We start from the raw sequence: 22,073 nt of genomic DNA on the forward strand, positions 1-22,073 counted from the left end.
TGTTTTCCGGATGCCCCAAACAATCGGAAAGGGGATTCATCAGAGAAAATGACTTTACCCTAGTCCTCAGCAGTCCAATCCCTGTACCTTTTTCAGAATATCAGTCTGTCCCTGATGTTTTTCCTGGAGAGAAGTGGCTTCTTTGCTGCCATTCTTGACACCAGGCCATCCTCCAAAAGTCTTCGCCTCACTGTGCGTGCAGATGCACTCACACCTGCCTGCTGCCATTCTTGAGCAAGCTCTGCACTGGTGGTGCCCCGATCCCGCAGCTGAATCAACTTTAGGAGACGGTCCTGGCGCTTGCTGGACTTTCTTGGGCACCCTGACACCTTCTTCACAACAATTGAACCTCTCTCCTTGAAGTTCTTGATGATCCGATAAATGGTTGATTTAGGTGCAATCTTACTAGTGTTAGAAATTGCGTAATTCAAATCTGGTATTGGAATAAGAATCAAGAGATCTTCAATCCAAGCTTAATTTATTATATGCAAAATGTATGTATGATAAGTATGAAGGTTCGTATACGGGCTCACTGAAAAACCACGCAGGGCCGACAGAGAACTAGAATTATTGTTTACAGATTCTTTCTCAAATACTCTGACAGAAAGCCTCCACCTCTTCTGTTGGCCAACCAGAGCAAAGGACTGAGTGTGGTCCAGACTCCATTCAGCCAATCCGTTGGCGCAGGGGTTGGTCCCAACTCCTCGGCATTCCATTTGTTGCCAGGCATAGTTGCTATGATAATAACCTGCGGAGTCAGCACCTAAAAGACACCATTCCACTGTACTCCATGTTCAAGGACAGTTTCACAGACTACAAAGAGAGAGTGTTCGCATCTGCAAGAAACACAAGTCTTATCTGTCCTACCCCCAACGTTCCCCACATGAATAACAGCCTGTTATGTGAAACAATCCATATCAGTACAGTGCTCCTCATTAATGCATTCCTTCCAAGCTATTCATCACATACAGATCCAATTATGAGAAAAATAAAACCCAACAATTCCCCCTTTTGACACCCTCTAGGGTGTCACTCATTAAAATACAATACAAACAAAAAATAAACACTTTTATTACTAGACAATTTGATAATAAAAGTCCTTCAGTCCTTCCATCTACACCCAACTTGCAAACGGTTGGCCACAAGTCACCCAGGCACGTCAAACCTTCACATAAGGAAAGACAAACATTCTCAATGGTTAACTTGATTAATAAAGCATAAAACACAGGATTAATAGAACACAAAACATAAGATTATTAAAACATATAACACCAACAGGGAAGTACATTTTGGCCCCCTTTAGACACCCTCTAGAGTGTCACTCCACCAAGCCTGGTAGGTCATATCCTTCATTCCTTAGGTCGGAGTCCGGGATTGGGCCGTATCTCACCATCTGTTTGGAAACCACCTTCTCCATCTCCTTTTCTCACCAACCCTCAGACACAGGAAATAAGACAACATCCACAAAGAACAAGTATACCCATAGAAGCTATAACTTCACCCAGAATAGTCACAACAATAGTTTTCCATTTTACCAAATATGTTATCAAACCAACCGTTTATGGAGCTATCAATACCAGAGTTCTCAACCAGTTCGTTCGCCAGCGTGGTGATGGTCACTCAAGCGCTTTGGTCACGGACCCGTCCGGTGCTGTGTTGTTGGAGATGAAAGTACAGCACATATATCCAAACAGAACACAAACCCTGTCCCGCTCAGCCAAAAGCATATCTAAAGCTATTCTATTCTGCCATGTCATTAAGCTAGTTGCCGCTGTCTGCTCAGCTAATCCCTTTATTGCATCACGAGTGTGGTTTATAAATCTTTTGCTGGTTATATTAAATATAATTTATCCAATCTACATTTTTATTAATTGTTGACCACCAGAAAATACTTGATTCAAACCCAGCTACAATCTGATTGTGGATCCCATCAATATATATCCTTTCATCAAAGGATCCCGGGAGGAGGTCCTACTTTCTACGTGACAACTCACCAGTCTCTGACACGTTTGATTGTTTGCGTATGTAGGTGAGTTCACAATCAGTTATCACCACACAACCATCAGATGTCAGCACGGGCCTGGTTTTGGGTCCTAAAATCCTCTGGCTGCAACAAAGAGGAGAGATTAGTCATGGTCTCTTTTAGTTGTGACATTCTCTGTGTGGGAGCAGGAGCTAAGATGCCCTACCCTGTATCCTATCTTATTAGTCCTAGAAAAACAATAAGAATCCCCTGTGACTTCAAACTGAGGCAACCCAGGTCGGGATGACTTTGTTATCGGGGGAAACAGATAGTGCAAGTTACCATAAGACTCTTTCACCACATTCCCAGGTGGCTTGCATGGAGGATAAACCTGACAGAGAGTCAAAGCCTGTCAAGGGGAACGGAGTAGTTGTTAACCTTGGTTTGGCTGTCCTACAGGCATAACAGTCCTCTTTAGACCGTATACTGAATCCATTCCAACCACAGGTTAAAATCTATTTACTCCATCTCCATCTGTACTACTTCCTTCAGGTCTATAGTTTGCACTGTCTCACTACCTCCCTCAGAGAGGTTTACTCTATAGGGTGCCCCAGTTGAAGAAGATATCTCACTTGTCAGGTCTGTAATCTGTTTTAGCATAATTCAGACTTTCAGACAGTACCTACCCTCATATGGGTCGCACTGCCATTTCTGATAATTCCCTACTTTCACAATACTCCACCTGTCCCTAAACGGTGTATGGAGATTGGTGATGTCCTTCCCTAAAGTCCCTAGTATTTCCCTTTTCCTACGTCTAGCTGTCTCCTATGCCTTTTCAACTTGTGTTAGGTTAACTACCACTTCTGGCTGAAACAGGAGGGTCCGTGTGTGTTAGGAATATGGCCCCCACAATCAGACAGCTACCTACCGTCGGGAGACCTGTGAATCCCCACCCTCGCCCTGAGAACATGTCAGACGCCAGAGGCCAACCCATTGCTTCACCTTCTATCGAACTCACACAGGGATGATCAGACAGGGTAAGGGAATCTTCGTTAAGGAGCCAACCCCCGAACCCTAGTGGTGATCGGATCTTTCTCCTAACTCTGTGTTTGTTCGTCAGGTGTAGCTGGGTTTACCTTTTTGCAGTGAGTGACATGCACCCAGATGGATCTCTCAGCTATTCTGCTGGCAAAGGCAGTACTTGGTAGGGCCCTTCCCGCCAGGCCTGCTTCAGTCTCCTGGTTAGATAGAGTGGGTCACCTTCTCCTTTAGTTCACCTGTGGGGCACAAAACCTCTGACATACAGGTGTGGTTAATAAACTATCATACATGTTTTTTTTTTTTTTAAGTATTTTGTCCTCTCCTTCGTATATATTTAATATATATTTTTTTTAAAGTATTTTGTCCTCTCCTTCGTATATATTTAATATTTTAATCCAACCACCCCCCTTTTTGACACATGATTTGGCCATGTGTCAATATTACCACCTATCTAAACAATCACTTTAGTTAATATTGGTAATTCATTATCCAATTGCCATTCCTCCACTCTCTCTTCTGTTATTTTATGGTCCAAATCAAATATACTATTACCAAACTATAATCTTCTTCACAATTTGCACAGTATTACAAATTACCCTCAACTTAGTAAAATAAACTATCTTAAAGTCCTCCTCTCATGCCTTTAGAATTTACTAGTGTGGATGATTAAAATAACACCAGAAGGTTAAAACAGAGTTCAGAGGCAACTGAAATCATTTAACGAACTGTTTAATCCCATAGTATACTAAACATTACCATTATTCTAAATATTTCATAAATGTTAGTTATCCCAAGTGTTCATTAAGTCCTCATGACATTCATTCTCATAAGAAATCATATATACCCCAAACAGCCAAAAAACTCCATAAAATTCACTGTGTGCTCCTCTAAGACCTATCACCCTTGACCTGCTGAAACCCCCCCAAAATTGAAACAACAAGGCTTTATAAACATCATACTAGGTGTGTTGTTTTTTGTTTGAAAAACCCAATTTGAAAAACTACCACAAATAGCCAGGCCTTAATTTGGTAGCTCACTTTTATGACCTAAATACTGCCTAACTCCACTACTGCTCCCCTAGCCCTTGGCAACATTCCAACGAGATGAGCTAATCTCTTTCTCCTGGTTATCCCCAGTCTTAACCCATCAATAATTGTTTGTATCAATCTAATTCCTCATTTCCCGCTAAACCATTTCAGTTCGCTATTCAATTTATTTAACTGTTCTCTCTGATTATGCCCTAATTAACAAAACAACTACTTGCTATCGTTGATTAGCATACATTTAATGATGTTTCTACCATCTGAACTGTACTGTCTCTCACCCTCCCCTTGCTCCTTCGGGGAGAGCGCATGGTAACCTTATAACATATTTTCATAGACTTTTCTAGAATACTTCTATTTAAGCTATCTAATTCAACCTTTCACATTTCTCAATCCACATAGTAATCTAGGTATATAGCCCCACTGCGAAAGCTTTGTCTACTGTCCCTACCTGTGTTCGAACCAGGGACATCGCCAGTCACTCCACACCATCTACGATTCTCTCAAAGTAAATACTTTCACGTTGCACATCCAGCCACGTCATCACCCCCGTCTAGCCAGCCCTTCCGTCTCAAACACCCTAGTAGCCAAAATAAAACACACTCTCTAACAGCGTTCTGCATTTACCTCTATCATCGGGTTTAAGAACTAACGTAACAACATTAACTATTCTCTATTGCTGTAGTAACGTCTTGTTTGGTTCAGTTTATTTATTACGGAGTGTCCATAATACTATAATAATACATAATCGAATTCCCCTCATGCATACAGATTTCACCTTATGCCATTGAAATGCCAAATAAACCATAATAGTTCAATGGAGCCCCCTATTGGCTCTCCCCTACCTATACATTACTTCTATAACCACCAGTTATGGTCCGATTACAAATTAAACCTTATCACATGATCAAACAACGCCACAACCTTAAACTCATATGGGGCGGCAGGCAGCTTAGTGATCAATAGCGCCGCGCCAACAACCAAGAGGTCGCTGGTTCCAATCCCCGAGCCGACCAGGCGAAAAATCTGCCGATGTGCCCTCGAGCAAGGCACTCAACCCCAATCGCTCCTGCAAGTCGCTCTGGACAAGAGCGTCTGCCAAATCACCAAAAATGCAAATGTAAATATTCTCTACTTTCTCACCCATCTCATCCCTCGTCAGAAACCCACAGGCACCTCTCAAATAATCACCCCGTGGTGTTCCCAGCCAACTCCCAGTCTTTCCTCGCTCCAAAAGCCACAGTTTCGCTCTCTCCAGCCCCTCCCCTCGCAACTTTCTCTCCCTCTCCTCTGGGAGCAGGCTCTTTCGAGGAGCTGTGTTAGTGTTTCCAATATTCTGTGGTTATTTAAAGTATTTTAGTCTATTTATTTAAATCAAATAATTCCCACATAATTAGTTAAAGTTGGTGCATGTTTATATTGAAACGATAAACCAAATTATTTCAGTCTAATTGTTTAACCAGTATTTTGCAGGGTCAAACATCAAACGTTAAATCAAATAATAAACCAAAAAGCCTCAACCCAAGCACCTAAAACCAGTATTATGCTATGTCAAACATCAAACATTAAATCAAATAATAAACCGAATTGCTTCAACACAACTATTCAAAACCAGTATTATGCTATGTCAAACATCAATAACAGGTTATACGGTTTTAAGCAACCACAAACCCAACAGTTATCCCCAAATTTATACAGTTTGGACAGGCACAGACGTCTTTGATTCCCAATTAGTTTTCTATCAAGGTATACAGGTTTATCATTCACACTCTCATGCATACGTCACCCCTGTCTTAAAGAATTTTAAGTGTCTCCTTTGAACCTAGTCATATCTAGTCTGAACTGATATGTGCCATAGCGTCGCACTGCCTATTTATTTAAAGTACCTCCTATGGGTGTCTTTTGTTAACGTTTGCACAATTTAAACTTTATTTCCTAATTGTAATTCTCATTATTTACTGTTTTAAAATATTGTTTGTATTCTCAGCCAAAATGGTACACAGTTATTACACAGTTAAACGTAGTATACAGTTATCACACTCACTCACAACACACAGTCATAATCCTATCACAGTCATAAATGACACACTTACACTCGACACACAATCGTAATTCTTTGTCACACAACTAAAGTTTCTTAGGACACACAGATAACAAAGGTATACAATGGGGCACACAGCTTCCTCTACTATGGGGCACACAGCCACCTCTACTATGGGGCACACAGCCACCTCTACTATGGGGCACACAGCCTCCTCTACTATGGGGCACACAGCCACCTCTACTATGGGGCACACAGCCTCCTCTACTATGGGGCACACAGCCACCTCTACTATGGGGCACACAGCCACCTCTACTATGGGGCACACAGCCACCTCTACTATGGGGCACACAGCCACCTCTACTATGGGGCACACAGCCACCTCTACTATGGGGCACACAGCCACCTCTACTATGGGGCACACAGCCACCTCTACTATGGGGCACACAGCCACCTCTACTATTCCATGGGTTTAACCATCACAATTATCAAACATTTGCATAGTACATTATGAAATCGAAGTAGTATACTGTAATTGTTATTTATAGTAGAATAGGGTTCACTTACATCAAACAGGTGTTTCACAAAATTAATTTGGATAAAGCCAATGTGCAAAACTTCAGTTATATTACAATTGTCACACCCTGGCTCTGGGACTCATTATGTTGAGCCAGGGTGTGTTCATTCTATGTGTGTATTTCTATGTTGGTAATTCTGTTGTGTTTATTTCTATGTTTGCCTGAGTGACTCCCAATCAGAGGCAACGAGTGTCAGCTGTTGGCTGGTTGTCTCTGATTGGGAGCCATATTTAAACTGTCTGTTTTCCCTTTGTGTTTGTGGGTTTTTGTTCCGTGTTCGGTCATTGATACCGTTGGACGTCACGAGTCGTTTCTTGTTTTGTATTGTGTTTAAACTTTAACTAATTAAAGTATGTTTGTTCATCACGCTGCGCCTTGGTCTGTTCCATATGACGATCGTGACAGAAAAACCCACCATGCAACGACCAAGCAGCGTGTCCAGGGGCAGCTCTTGGGCTGGACATGGGAGGAAGCGCCGGGAGAAGAGACGGTGGAGGCGCGCCGTAGAGAGGAGCAACGGCGTGATCAGGGTCGTCGTCGGGCGGTCGAGAGGCAACCCCAGAAATTTTTTAGGGGGGGGCACACGGCATGGACGACGGGGCTGACGGAGGCAAAAAAGGGGCGGATTCTGGAGGCCACCAGGTTACGGATACACCGCCCTGTACGTCCTGTGCGGATGCCTCACACAGAGTGTGTGAGGGTAGGCATTCAGCCAGGACGGGTTGTGGCCGCTCTTCACTCCAGGGCTCCTATCCGTCTCCACAGCCCGGTTCGGCCTGTCCCTGCTCCGCGCACCAAGCCTACGGTGTGCGTCGCCAGCCCAGTCCGGCCAGTCCCTGCTCCACGCACCAAGCCTACGGTGTGCGTCGCCAGCCCGGTCCGGCCTGTCCCTGCTCCACGCACCAAGCCTACGGTGTGCGTCGCCAGCCCAGTCCGGCCAGTCCCTGCTCCACGCACCAAGCCTACGGTGTGCGTCGCCAGCCCAGTCCGGCCTGTCCCTGCTCCATGCACCAAGTCTACGGTGCGCGTCGCCAGCCCGGCCCGGCCTGTTCCTGCCACTCGCACCAAGTATACGGTGCGCGTCGCCAGCCCGGCCCGGCCTGTTCCTGCCACTCGCACCAAGTCTACGGTGCGCGTCGCCAGCCCGGCCCGGCCTGTTCCTGCCACTCGCACCAAGTATACGGTGCGCGTCGCCAGCCCGGCCCGGCCTGTTCCTGCCACTCGCACCAAGTATACGGTGCGCGTCGCCAGCCCGGCCCGGCCTGTTCCTGCCACTCGCACCAAGTCTACGGTGCGCGTCGCCAGCCCGGCCCGGCCTGTTCCTGCCACTCGCACCAAGCCAGGGGTGCGAGTCGTCAGCCTGGTAAGGCCCGTCCCTCCTCCACGCACCAAGCCAGGGGTGCGAGTCGTCAGCCTGGTAAGGCCCGTCCCTCCTCCACGCACCAAGCCAGGGGTGCGCGTCGTCAGCCTGGTAATGCCCGTTCCTCCTCCACGCACCAAGCCAGGGGTGCGCATCGTCAGTCCAGCACAACCCGTGCCTGGGTCACCGGTGCCTGGTAAGGTACCGGTCAACTGCTCCACTATGGAGCTGAAGCTAACCGCTCCTGCTAAGTCCAGTTCGGCTCCAGCCGGCGGGGCCAGACTGGACCAGGGGCGCTATGGGGGGTGTATTGGAGGGTGGTGGTCAAGGCCGGAGCCAGAACCGCCGCCGAGGAGGTATGCCCGCCCAGCCCTCCCCTGTTTTGTTTAGTTGAGGCGCGGTCGCAGTCCGCGCCTTTAGGGGGGGGTACTGTCACACCCTGGCTCTGGGACGCATTATGTTGAGCCAGGGTGTGTTCATTCTATGTGTGTATTTCTATGTTGGTAATTCTGTTGTGTTTATTTCTATGTTTGCCTGAGTGACTCCCAATCAGAGGCAACGAGTGTCAGCTGTTGGCTGGTTGTCTCTGATTGGGAGCCATATTTAAACTGTCTGTTTTCCCTTTGTGTTTGTGGGTTTTTGTTCCGTGTTCGGTCATTGATACCGTTGGACGTCACGAGTCGTTTCTTGTTTTGTATTGTGTTTAAACTTTAACTAATTAAAGTATGTTTGTTCATCACGCTGCGCCTTGGTCTGTTCCATATGACGATCGTGACAACAATAGGTGTTTTGCTTACCTTTATAGAAGCCTGGCAATTTGTGAAACACAGTTCGATGACAGTGATGTCCAATAGGCTGGGTGAATTCCAGCGAAGTGAAGTTCCGCTACCAGATCACAGTCGGAGGTCACCAATTGTTAGAAATTGCGTAATTCAAATCTGGTATTGGAATAAGAATCAAGAGATCTTCAATCCAAGCTTAATTTATTATATGCAAAATGTATGTATGATAAGTATGAAGGTTCGTATACGGGCTCACTGAAAAACCACGCAGGGCCGACAGAGAACTAGAATTATTGTTTACAGATTCTTTCTCAAATACTCTGACAGAAAGCCTCCACCTCTTCTGTTGGCCAACCAGAGCAAAGGACTGAGTGTGGTCCAGACTCCATTCAGCCAATCCGTTGGCGCAGGGGTTGGTCCCAACTCCTCGGCATTCCATTTGTTGCCAGGCATAGTTGCTATGATAATAACCTGCGGAGTCAGCACCTAAAAGACACCATTCCACTGTACTCCATGTTCAAGGACAGTTTCACAGACTACAAAGAGAGAGTGTTCGCATCTGCAAGAAACACAAGTCTTATCTGTCCTACCCCCAACGTTCCCCACATGAATAACAGCCTGTTATGTGAAACAATCCATATCAGTACAGTGCTCCTCATTAATGCATTCCCTCCAAGCTATTCATCACATACAGATCCAATTATGAGACAAATAAAACCCAACACTAGCAGCAATATCCTTGCCTGTGAAGCCCTTTTTGTGCAAAGCAATGATGATGGCACATGTTTCCTTGCAGGTAACCATGGTTAACAGAGGAAGAACAAAGATTTCAAGTACCACCCTCCTTTTCAAGCTTCCAGTCTGTTATTCTAACTCAATCAGCATGACAGAGTGATCTCCAGCCTTGTCCTCGTCAACACTCTCACCCGTGTTAACGAGAGAATCACTGACATGATGTCAGCTGGTCCTTTTGTGGCAGGGCTGAAATGCAGTGGGAATGTCTTTTGGGGATTAAGTTCATTTTCATGGCAAAGAGGGACTTTGCAATTAATTGCAATTCATCTGATCACTCTTCATGACATTCTGGAGTATACGCAAATTGCCATCATCAAAACTGAGGCAGCAGACTTTGTGAAAATTAGTATTTGTGTCATTCTCAAAACTTTTGACCACGACTGTACAGTACTAATAGCACAAACTCATGGCGCATCAAACTCCATCAATGGCACGCCCCTTCTGAATTCCTTAACTCGATGCTCTCAGAGTTACTGGTATTTCCTGACTGCACAACCATTAAAATGATCAGAGAGAAAAAATGAGAAAATCCTTTGAGTCATAGTAGTTGCTCAGTGAAATATTGTTGACAGTATATTGAGATGTTATTCACAGTACACTCAGAAAAAAAGAGTGCTTTGGGGGATCATTTGTGCCTGTAGGGGAACCCTAAAAAAAAAAATTCCAGATCGAACCATTTAGGATCAGATACAACTCTTTCTTTCTGAGAGTGTAGATTATTAATTGTCCCACAGCTCACTGTCTTTATTAACGATCAGGTAAAACACAAAATTACTGTTGTAGCCTAAGTTTGTGCGCTGTGACAGCATCAGTGGTAGCATCAGTGGACTAGACAGAAGGCTTACTGTCCAAGTCTACAGGGGCAACAGAGATGTGACCCGGCAATAGTGCAATCAATAACACTATATTACTTTGGTAAAACTGCCCTACAAAGGCAAAACGCAGTAACTACGAATTTGGTAAAACATCTTTGATCTGTTGTAATGGTTTCCTGACACAAGAACAAACCAGTTGATCAGAATATATCATGGATTATCAGAAATTGCATTTGTAGGGCAGAAGTGGGAGCCTAATAATCATATTTTACTATCAATACTGCATATAGCAACTATACAATAAAATATAGGCCTACAACATTTTACAATCATGGAGGAACCCAGTCTAAATAGGCTACCCCTCAAGTACGGTCATAGAAATAAATAAGAAAACTATTGCATTAGGTAAAACGGACCTCCTAAATCTTTCTGTTGAGCACTTTGGCATTACAAGCCAGTTGTTAAAAGTACTCCTAAGGTCATTGGAAGTACTATACAGATATCCTGTTTCTGTCTGGTTCTCTGCTCTGTCATGACCTCCAGAGAGTCTGGAGTCAGGCCAATAACTAACTCCAATAACTGAATCAGACTAGCTTCCTGCCATCCAGGACCTACAGTGCCTTGCAAAAGTATTCATCCCCCTTGGCGTTTTTCCTATTTTGTTGCATTACAACCTGTAACTTAAATTGATTTTTATTTGGATTTCATGTAATGTACATACACAAAATAGTCCAAATTGGTGAAGTGAAATGAAAAAAATAACTTGTTTAAAAAAAGTATACAAAATAAATAACGGAAAAGTGGTGCGTGCATATGTATTCACCCCCTTTGCTATGTAGCCCCTAAATAAGATCTGGTGCAACCAATTACCTTCAGAAGTCACATAATTAGTTAAATAAAGTCCACCTGTGTGCAATCTAAGTGTCACATGATATCAGTATATATACACCTGTTCTGAAAGGCCCCAAAGCAAGCGGCACCATGAAGACCAAGGAGCTCTCCAAACAGGTCAGGGACAAAGTTGTGGAGAAGTACAGATCAGGGTTGGGTTATAAAAAAATATCCGGACCTTTGAACATCCCACGGAGCACCATTAAATCCATTATTTAAAAATGGAAAGAATATGGCACCACAACAAACCTGCCAAGAGAGGGCCGCCCACAAAAACTTACGGACCAGGCAAGGAGGGCATTAATCAGGGAGGCAACAAAGAGACCAAACATAACTCTGAAGGAGCTGCAAAGCTCCACAGCGGAGATTGGAGTATCTGTCCATAGGACTTTAAGCCGTACACTCCACAGAGCTGGGCTTTACGGAAGAGTGGCCAGAAAAAAGCCATTGCTTAAAGAAAAAAATAAGCAAACACATTTGGCATGTGGGAGACTCCCCAAACATATGGAAGAAGGTACTCTGGTCAGACGAGACTAAAATTGAGCTTTTTGGCCATCAAGGAAAACGCTATGTCTGCCGCAAACCCAACACCTCTCATCACCCCGAGAACACCATCCCCACAGCATGATGCTGCCACCACCATGCTTCACTGTGGGGATGGTGTTCTCGGGGTGATGAGAGGTGTTGAGTTTGTGCAGGGACTGGGAAACTGGTCAGAATTGAAGGAGTGATGGATGGCGCTAAATACAGGGAAATTCTTGAGGGAAACCTGTTTCAGTCTTCCAGAGATTTGAGACTGGGACAGAGGTTCACCTTCCAGCAGGACAATGACCCTAAGCATACTGCTAAAGCAACACTCGAGTGGTTTAAGGGGAAACATTTATATGTCTTGGAATGGCCTAGTCAAAGCCCAGACCTCAATCCACTTGGTGGTATGATTTATAGATTGCTATAGATTGCTGTACACCAGCAGAACCCACCCAACTTGAAGGAGCTGGAGCAGTTTTGCCTTGAAGAATGGGCAAAAATCCCAGTGGCTAGATGTGCCAAGCTTATAGAGACATACCCCAAGAGACTTGCAGCTGTAATTGCTGCAAAAGGTGACTCTACAAAGTATTGACTTTGGGGGGGGTGAATAGTTATGCATGCTCAAGTTCTCTTTTTTTTGGTCTTATTTCTTGTTTGTTTCACCCCAAAAAATATTTTGCATCTTCAAAGTGGTAGGCATGTTGTGTAAATCAAATGAAAAAAAAAATATATATATATTCAATTTTAATTCCAGGTTGTAAGGCAACAAAATAGGAAAAATGCCAAGTTGGGTGAATACTTTCGCAAGCCACTGTAAGTAAGCATTTCACGGTAAGGTCTACACCTGTGTGCATTTGGTGCATGTGACAAATAAAATGTGATTTGATGTCATACATGTAGCCTGTCAATATGCAATGGGACCAGGGAGGACAACACTTTTATTGTTGTAATCTACCCAATTAATATTTGTTTATCTATATTGTTACACGTGTAGGCCTAATATTAAAGTTAGTCTGCAATCAAGGTTAGGCCTAGTAGAATGTATTTATTAACCTTTATTTAAACAGGGAGTCACATTGAGATTGTGATATTTTACAAAAGTGCCCTGAATAAGTTTACAAATAAAACCCAGTACATAAATAAAACTCAACAGCCTTACATATACATTACAAATAAAACACACTATAATAAAACACATAATACACATTAAAAATATTTAAGAAAAGCAATTGCATTCTGTAACATAAAGTCTCCAATCAATAATTTAAGGCACCAGAATATCTAATTGCAAGGAACTCTGTGTATTGTTCCACACATAAGGGCCCAAAAAACTAAAAGCAGATTTCTCCAATTCTCTGGCGACGAAAGATATCTCCAGAGTTAAATTAAGATATTAAGATTTAGTTCAGTAACATGAACAATTCTCAGGTCAATAACTGCTAAAATATGTCTAGGGCATACATTCATTAACTGGCAATAAAAGTCATACTGAATCGGTATGTTCCTGGTCAATGTTGAAGTGTTGTTATAGTTTGTACCGCTGACACGATTGCCTCTACACAAAACATTTCTATGTGTTTAACCCTGCTGAACAGGTCCCGTATTTTTGGCAACAGCTTTGTTTGCTAGTAAAGCTCGCAATTGCTTGTATAATTATTACAATTAGAGGAAATTAATTGTACATTTTACAGGTTATGATCATAACAATAACTAAGTCTCTGACATATAAAGATGGAGAATGGTAAACATGCACTTCGAACAGACATCTCTATGTTGTCTTTGTGCTTTGGGTCACTGCTGTGTTCTTCCGGTACGGTTACGTCACGTGACGTTGATACTCCTTTGTAGGAAGGGTATCATGTGAACCTGTCAGATTTATATTCTAACTTTTTTTGGGATAATATTCATAAATTATTGTAGCTGCATCAGTCTTTAATTTGAATCACGTTTACGTTTGCTTATGCAACATCAGTTTTTTATGAAATCATGTATGCAGAAATAATGAAAATTTTTCTTCCCTAAACCGGATAAATTGTGAACTACAAATATGCCAACATTTTGTTGTTTATTTTTCTAACACTAACCCTAATCGGATTCTTATCAATATATTCGTCAATATCATTATAATATGTCTGTAAATTGATATGTACCTTCATTAAAACCTACATAACGATGTGCTACATTAGCACATGCCAACTCAATGTTTAAATTGGTGCACTTTTTTAAATGTGTTTTTCCGTCCTTAATATTTAAGTTTGAAATGTGAGAGCCTCATGATTTAATGAGGGTCCATTAGTTAACCTTCATGTCAACTGTAAGTCGCTCTGGATAAGAGCGTCTGCTAAATGACTAAAATGTAAAATGTAATGTAAATAATGTTAGGATATGTTCATCTGTTCTTCACTTAAAAATCATTTAAGTTTGGAGGAATTTCACCTTTGGGGGGCGCTACTGAGCACCCCATGGCCACCAGGGGTATGGGATTGCACAAATATGTCTGATTCATCCCAAATATATTTTGTGCCAAGCCACAAGTCTGAGCTACAAAGAAATAACATTTTGGATTCCATGACCAGACATGGCTTGTTAAAATAGAAGGTTTTCTAGAGGTGTATAGAGCTTCATAGCAGAAAACAAGTGTATGTATGTAAATGTTTATAAAAACGGTTTTATATTGATATTGGAGCCTTGAGAACCTCGAAAATATACTATTTAAACATTCTACACCCTTTATATGGCCATTCAACCCCTATACCCATTATTCGCATAATGGCCATAACCACACCTCTATTGCCATGGTTTTCAGCACAGCATATTTCTGATAAGCAAGACAATTATGCACTGAATTCTCACTGCCTATCCAAATAGAGCAGCTGTGCCATGATTTGTCTTTCACCTTCAGAAAATACATCCCTCTGTTAATAGCATCCCTCTGTTAACCCAAGCAGATAAACGCACCTGTCGCAAACCATGCCGCATGTCAATATGATGCAGTGGTAGCCTACAGAAAGAATGGATGTAAGGTGGTAGGCTATATATACAGCATATAAGCTATGATGATATACACGTAGGCCAAATGTATTTTAATCTACAGCTACATCTAGCATATTATAGGCCTATAATAAACTCCTCTATGAAGATGTGCTTATTATCGCATATAGCCCTATTTTGCGTAGCCTATTTGAAGGTCAGTCGGAAATATAATAAGTTATAGCCTAATAAGTTGTTCCCTGTTACAAAAGGTAACAGGAGCCCTGCATGGCCTAAATAGTGTAACACTGTATCAGCGCTTTGAAAACGCCCTAATTCTTCATGACACGCAGGTCCACTGATGTTGGAATTTGCCTACATATTTAATCTAAATATTTGCTTTTCATAATGCAATGTTCCCATCACTTTTGATGATTGTTTTCTCATTACTCACAAGAAAATCACTAGGCCTACTAAAGTTGTTCAGCCCAATCCACTGCTCATAAACTGTATCAATCAGCATTGTGCCAGGTGCCCATTTTAGTAGGCTATAGCTTGTGAACAGTATACTGTAAAATGCTATATTTTTTTATATGATGAATATATCAATTGACATCAATGAATTTAGGTAAAACAACTATCAAATCATATGCTGCCGTAAATAGGCATACATTATTGTCCTTCAGCCAGTAAGCTTCAATAGGACACATGTAAAGAGACCCTATGTCCTACCATTTTAAATTATGGTGTAGGGTACAATGCACTGCTGAAATATATGGGTTGGGCAACAGTACATTCCATAGTACATATCAGATTTTCACTGATACACCGTTAACTGATTTTAAGTCAAACATAAGAACGAGTGATAGACTACTGTTAGATTTGGCAAGTGACATTTTAGAAAGGTGATGTTGTACTTACAATGTTCCTGGTGTTGTCTTGGTCTTGTGTCGGTTCACTCAATCTTCTCTTCAGGAGGCAGAGAAGGCCATTCCTCCCTCCCTCTGACAACTCCACTGCATTGCCTAAAAGTAATATGTAAAGCAGCAAATGATTTACAATTCCACTACACAAAATAGTATGGAGGGTATTTGTAAAGACAAAAAGTTCCGTCCAAAAATTGCATAAACCTGAACTTACTCTATTCTTGCAGCTGTAGGGACAGTGCCTCCAGAGTTCCCGCTGCCCTTTGTAGGCTCCCCCAGTGCCTCTTCATCTCCTGCCCCAGGATCCTCTCTTCCTCCTGCAGTCTGTTCACCAACCTCAGTCTGTCGAATATTGCCTTTTTGATGGCAAGATGGCTGTTGCCTGTGAGATGTAAACTCACAGAGGTATATAACAGAACAACAGTAATGATTGCAGCCTACGCTGAAGGTAAAAATTCAATCACAATACATACAGTACCTTCTGCAATCATATACTTACTGGTGCCAAGTCTCTCCCATGGCCACACACAGTTGTCAGTATTGAGCAGCTCATTCACTGTGGGGAGCCTAAACTCTGCCTGCTGCTCGTGAAGTTGAACAATGTCAGTTGTCAAGGCTGCCTTGTCCTCAACAATTTTTCTCAGAATCTGATGCCTCCTCTTGTTGCCGTCTGAATAAAAAGGGGTGATTAGACGGACTGTAGATTCAGGAATATTACATGACTATAAGTTATAGAGCTACTATAGAGGCACAAATAAAGAGAGTGCAAAGCAATCAACTCATTTCTAAAGTATTTGTTGTCATGCAGTTATAACATTATACAAGCCATGCAGAGTTGTGGCTCACAAGGTTGTCTGCTGTTTATGGTCACGTCATTTCTCAGTTTAATTAAATATTTTACATTAGATCAATTAATAAGATAGGTCATGCCTACACTTGATCATGAACATAGTCTGATGTGTATGACTAATGCATTTTATTTCACAAATCAGTTCTACTGCTTGATTAATAATGTGTTGTTGTAATAATATTGTTGTTGGGCCTTACGTGTCAAACGATATATGTAGTGTTTCCTCTGTTTCACACTGAGGTAAAGCACCACAATCTTCTTCTGGAGATGCCCTGTCTGCCCTGTCTGACTATCCTGAAGTGTGGCTGTCAAACATAAGGTAAGTTACAAACATTACTCCACTGAAATCAATGCAATTATGCAGTTGAGAGACAGAGAAACATTAACTTTTCAACCTGTTGGATTCTGGCTTGAAATACACTTATTCCTGTCATCATATTAGAACGTATTGATTACTTTACATGTATAAGAAATGTATATGTTATGTGTCAATTAAGGGTGAATAGGAACTTTGTGCTTGGAAAGTTACTGAGTGAGACAAGGGGAAGTGCAGAAAGTTCATATTCTGTTCAAACATGTTTTTCCTGAATATTAATATTTCCAAGGAAGGAAGCAAAGGGTAGAAATCTAGTTTCAGTTCCTGATAAGGCAGGTCAGTTGCTGAGGAACTAGGACAATGGATGTGGAACTCAACTTGAGATAAGTCAACAGTTGAAGAGAGAAGACACTGGTGGGAGGGGGGCCATAGGGGCCCACCCCGAAGACCATCTGACTACAGTCCTATCCCATACACACACACTTCCACGCCCATGAGGGTCCTAGACTTAGGCAGGCCATGACAATACCAGTGAGAGGAACATACTATGTTTCTGCCTAACAGAGAAGGATTGTTTATCTTCCGCCTAGTCGGAAGGTATAAATATATGCTTATGGGTTGAATAAAGTTGGTTTGAGCTTTTTCTGGTTGTCCGTTTGAGTTTTTGCTCTATTTGTTCAGAACCTAACATACTGTACCTTCAGGCCACTGCTGCACCTCAGCAACCCACTCCTGAAGCACAGCGTCGTTGATGTCCAGCTCTGCCTGCTTTTCTTCAAGGAGGCTGGTCTCCTCCTTCAGTCTTTTGATATTCTGAAAAAAATACAATTCAATTAAGGAATAACATAGGTGAAGGTCCTAAGTTTTCAAGTGAATCACACTAAAATATTTGACTTTAATGTATACAGTCATCTTGATGTTTTCCTACAGTAAAAATAATAAAAAGCTGAGCCAGGATTGCAGACTGAATACCAGACATGTAGAAATAGATAAACAAGAATGAGAAAGCAGATACAAGCAGATACAGGCAACAACAAAAAAAAGTTAAGAAAGCCCCCCCCAAAAAAAAAAATATCTTCACATATCTCTTTGCCAACATGCGATCCATGTTGGAAAACTTCCTCTTATTCCAGCCCATTGCCAGTAGTGTGATAATGTCTGTCGGTATTGTTGAAAAACATCTTCAGTCAGCTATTCTAATAAATTATAACTGTGTGCCTAACCAATCAACATAAAGACTGCAATTACAGTCATGGGTAAGATAAAAAATCAACAACAATAAAATCATCAACATAGCATAACATAATATTGTCATAGCATCATCAGTTAAGCCCAAAAAGTAAATGTCCTTCACTGTCAGCTTCTCCCTTCAGCAGTAACATGTGTCCAAGACAATGTCCTGCTTTGGGGAAATTAATTTGGTTTCCATTCGTCAATGTTTCTGTTTTTTCCGTGGTGGGGTAGCCCCACTCCCAGCCCCCAACATGGAGGACCATGGACTGCTTTGTCTGCCTCCTACCCTTCGACCTGGCCGGCTTGGTTGCTTGGGAGGAGATGCGCGAGAGTCTGGCAAGAGGGATGGAGGCCATGATCACGGGGGAGAGACAAGCCCCAACATTTTTTAGAGGGTGGCTCACGCCGTGGACGACGAGGCAGCAGGAGGCCGCGATAGAGCGGTTCAGCCGTTTAGCAGAGGAGGCCGCCAGATTAAGGGGGTCTTTGGTTCAGAGGGAACAGAAGGAAAGTGTAGAGGCACGGCGAGAGGAGCTGGTTAGGCAGCAGAAGGAGCGGGGGTTAATGAAGGAACCCAGTCCCGCTCCTCGCACCAATCAAGTGGTGCGTGTCGCCAGTCCGGTCCGGCCCATTCCTGATTCCCGCACTAAGCCAGTGGTGGGTGTTCCCAGTATGGTTCGGCCCGTTCCTGCTCCTCGCATCAAGCAAGTGGTGCGCATCGCCAGCCCGGTCCGGCCTGTTCCTGCCCCGTGCACCAAGCCAGTGGTGCGCGTCGCCAGCCCGGCCCGGAGGTGGAGAGTAAGTGGTGGTCACACCCGGAGCCGGATCCGCCTCCGAGGCGGAATGCCCACCCGGCCCCTACCCTGTTAGGTTTATGTGGCGCGGTCGGAGTCCGCACCTTTGGGGGGGGGGGGTACTGTCACGCTCTGACTCTAGGGACTTGTATTTGTTGAGTCAGGGTGTGTATTTTCTGTGTTGGGTTTGTCTATGTTAGTTTCTAGATCGTTTAGATCTATGTTGGCCAGGGTGATTCCCAATCAGAGGCAGCTGTAGCTCGTTGTCTCTGATTGGGGACCATACTTAGGTAGCCTGTTGGCACTAGTGGGGTGTGGGATCTTTTTCCGTGTTGAGGTATGTTATTTGTCTACCTTGGACTTCACGTTTCGTTTGTTGTTTTGTCGTGTGTTTAGCCGTAAATAAATATGAATGCATATCACGCTGCGCCTTGGTCCTTCTCGTCCGTAAACGATCGTGACATCTTCAGCATTAGTTATGTTATCATAATACACTTACCAGCCTTGGACATGTACTTTGTCGTGACAGCAGCCCTGGATATAAAACTGTTCACCTGCTCGACTATAATATAATGCCATAATGAACAAATAATTTTTTCAAAATAATGTATTCATTCTATTATTTTAAAAAGCATTACAATATCCTTTCTGCAAAACACAAAAACAGTCATGAAGGAAAACAATTACCTCACGAGACCATTCATGTGCCTTCGCATGCATAATGGAGAGGAGAGGATGCCTTTTTAGAAGCTCCTCCAACTCTGGGCACGCCTGCACAACTTTATGCAAATATGGCCAGTATTTGGATGCAACATCGCAGCAGAAAAAGCCCACATGCCAGCAGAAGACAGCTCCTTCTGCAAGTACATTGCATAGGCATATCTCTCGCCTCTGTACATGTTGAGGGCCTTGAGGAGAACGCCGTGTCGGCAAACTGCTATCTCAAGACCCTCCTCATCTACTTTGGCAGATGATTTTCCTAACGGGTCTTTTGCCGCTGTCCAGTCTAACGTGCCACACACTCCTTTGCCTGGCGTCTACAACATGAAAATCACAGTGAAGTGCCGAGATTAACTTAAAAGAAACAAGTTCTAAACTGGGTGACATTAAAGCTTTGTTATAGAAACTGAGAATAATTACATGATTGGTCTTTTTATGGACATGTTTGACGAAGGATGACATAGTCTTTCGCCAAGAAGACACTGTCGCAGAAGCCCTTCTCAACACTAAACAGAGAGTCAGACTGCAAGATTACATCACAAAATTGACCACGACCACGACCACAGCCTCTTGGGGGATGGGGGGGTGGCTGCATCGCCGTCTGGGGCTGGCGAGCACCTGTGTTAGGCTGGTGGTAGGACCAAGGGCTCCTACTCTGTGATGCCTGTTTTCTGGGATGTGGGTTCCACAACGGTGTAGCCTGACTCAGCTGTTTTCTACGTTTGATGGCCCGCTCAGCCGCGGGCCGAAGAGCAGTCCGGGGACCACTGGGAGCTTTCTCAGAGTCCGTCTGAAGTCATCGGGCATTGGGGCTTGGGCGAGCCAGACCTGGCGACGAGTCACATCAGTCTGCCTAGCTCTCGGGTCATGAACGCAAACGCTTGAAGAGATGCGTCATTCATTCAAGTTGCAGAGGTCCAGGTCTGTGTGCTCCAGCTGGAGCATCCTGTTCTGTGCTAGCATGAGCACTGAGAGGGAGTTTCCAATGCGGGTCATGAGGGCTGCTGTGTTGTAGGCCCGTGAAAGTAGCTCATCTGTGGCCCTGCACTGAGGTCTGGGGCAGCGGGCGTCATCCTTCAGTGCTTCATTTGGGGAGAGCATTAGCTCTGCTATGCATTCATCCACCTTAGGCATGTTGTTTCGCGTCGCGCTTGGCAGATAGCATACTACTGTCCTTGCCATGGTGGATGAATGCAAATTAACTAATATAATAGTAACCGGAGACTGTATACAACAGCTACCACAATACACAGTTAGGGTAGAGAGCTACAATAATCTGGTGGGAGCTGTACAGCTGTCACGACTTCCGCCGAGGCTGCCTCCCCTCCTTGTTCGGGCAGGTTTCGGCGTTCGTCGTCACCGGCTTACTAGCTACTGCCGATCACATTCTCATCACTCCACTTGTCATGTCTTGTCTTGTCAATCACACACACCTGGTGCTCATTCCCCTAATTAGTATGTGTATAAGTGTTCCCTCTGTTCCCCTTGTCTTTGTGAGTGATTGTTTCATTGTGAGAGCGAGTAGCTCGGTTGAGCTACTCTTCCATTTGTTATTGCCAAGGTGGAATATTTCCCTTGTGATAGTTTTGTTTTGACGCTTGGTGCGTTTTATTTATGTAAACGGAATAAACTCTGGACTTCGGTGTTTTACCTCCTGCGCCTGACTCCTTCATTCACACCTCATCACAACAGCACCTACAAAATAATTTCGGGTGAGCCTAGCTATGACCACAGGGCTGGAGCAGGAGAGATATCATGTTTAAACATAGGCTCATTTATGGGAAACACGCACGAATGGCCGTCGTTTGGTAATTCAAGCTGACAACACACAGTGGCAGCTAGGTGGAGTTGGTAAACTAGCTGACGACACACAGTGGTGTCTTTGTTTATCTATGCCTTACTTACCTCTGCCTTTCCTAAACTCCAAGGAGAGAAGGTATGCAGAGAGCTGAAGGAGGAGCTGAAGCTGAGATGCAGCAACCTGGTAAGCCACAGCTGGTACCATGGACACATCCTCTGGGAGACTCTGCTCTGGTCAGACAAACGCACGTAATACACACACATACTGTCCTTTGGCCTTGTTATACAAATATAATAACTATTTGTAATCTGATCCAGGAGTTTTACCAGCTCTTGGCACCTATCAGAGAGACCTCTTTTTCTCTCTCTCTCTCTCCTCTCTCTCTCTCTCTCTCTCTCTCTCTCTCTCTCTCTCTCTCTTTCTACCAGGCAACTCAAGTGAGTTTTTGTGCTGTAGTACAACATACAGTAATATCATATTTGGAGAACAATACTTCATGTGAGGGTGACATAAAAAAATGGAATGCAAAGATATATTGCCAAAAGTAACCAACTGTATTGTTTCAAATACCCACATAAATTATTGTGGCCTTCTTATTGATGTTGTAGAAAGGAAGGTTTTAGGAA

At 43.5% G+C, this 22,073-nt stretch overlaps 1 protein-coding gene across 1 annotated transcript; it reads right to left on the reverse strand.

Annotated features, from left to right (window-relative positions):
* Window positions 1-461: 461 nt before the first annotated feature.
* On the reverse strand, window positions 462-21,665 carry LOC311141687 (uncharacterized protein). Its single transcript, XM_084177099.1, has 8 exons — window positions 21,552-21,665; window positions 17,598-17,712; window positions 16,781-16,888; window positions 16,233-16,403; window positions 15,948-16,115; window positions 15,729-15,832; window positions 3,100-3,258; window positions 462-2,107 (listed from the first exon to the last, which is right to left on the reverse strand). Exons 1-5 carry the CDS (start codon window positions 21,657-21,659, stop codon window positions 15,949-15,951), a joined length of 669 nt encoding a protein of 222 aa, XP_084033225.1. The 5' UTR covers window positions 21,660-21,665; the 3' UTR covers window positions 462-2,107; window positions 3,100-3,258; window positions 15,729-15,832; window position 15,948.
* Window positions 21,666-22,073: the final 408 nt, after the last annotated feature.

This window comes from Coregonus lavaretus (assembly GCF_964263955.1).
Source record: "Coregonus lavaretus genome assembly, chromosome: 14".
Taxonomy (NCBI): domain Eukaryota; kingdom Metazoa; phylum Chordata; class Actinopteri; order Salmoniformes; family Salmonidae; genus Coregonus; species Coregonus lavaretus.

Excerpts from the sequence above, each read along its gene's own strand:
- LOC311141687 (XM_084177099.1), bottom strand. The coding sequence starts at position 21,659 with ATGTGTCCATGGTACCAGCTGTGGCTTACCAGGTTGCTGCATCTCAGC. Across the intron at positions 17,713-21,551 it reads GGAGTTTAGGAAAGGCAGAG|AATATCAAAAGACTGAAGGA; the intron begins GTAAGTAAGGCA and ends TATTTTTTTCAG. Across the intron at positions 16,404-16,780 it reads CTACATATATCGTTTGACAC|ACGGCAACAAGAGGAGGCAT; the intron begins GTAAGGCCCAAC and ends CTTTTTATTCAG.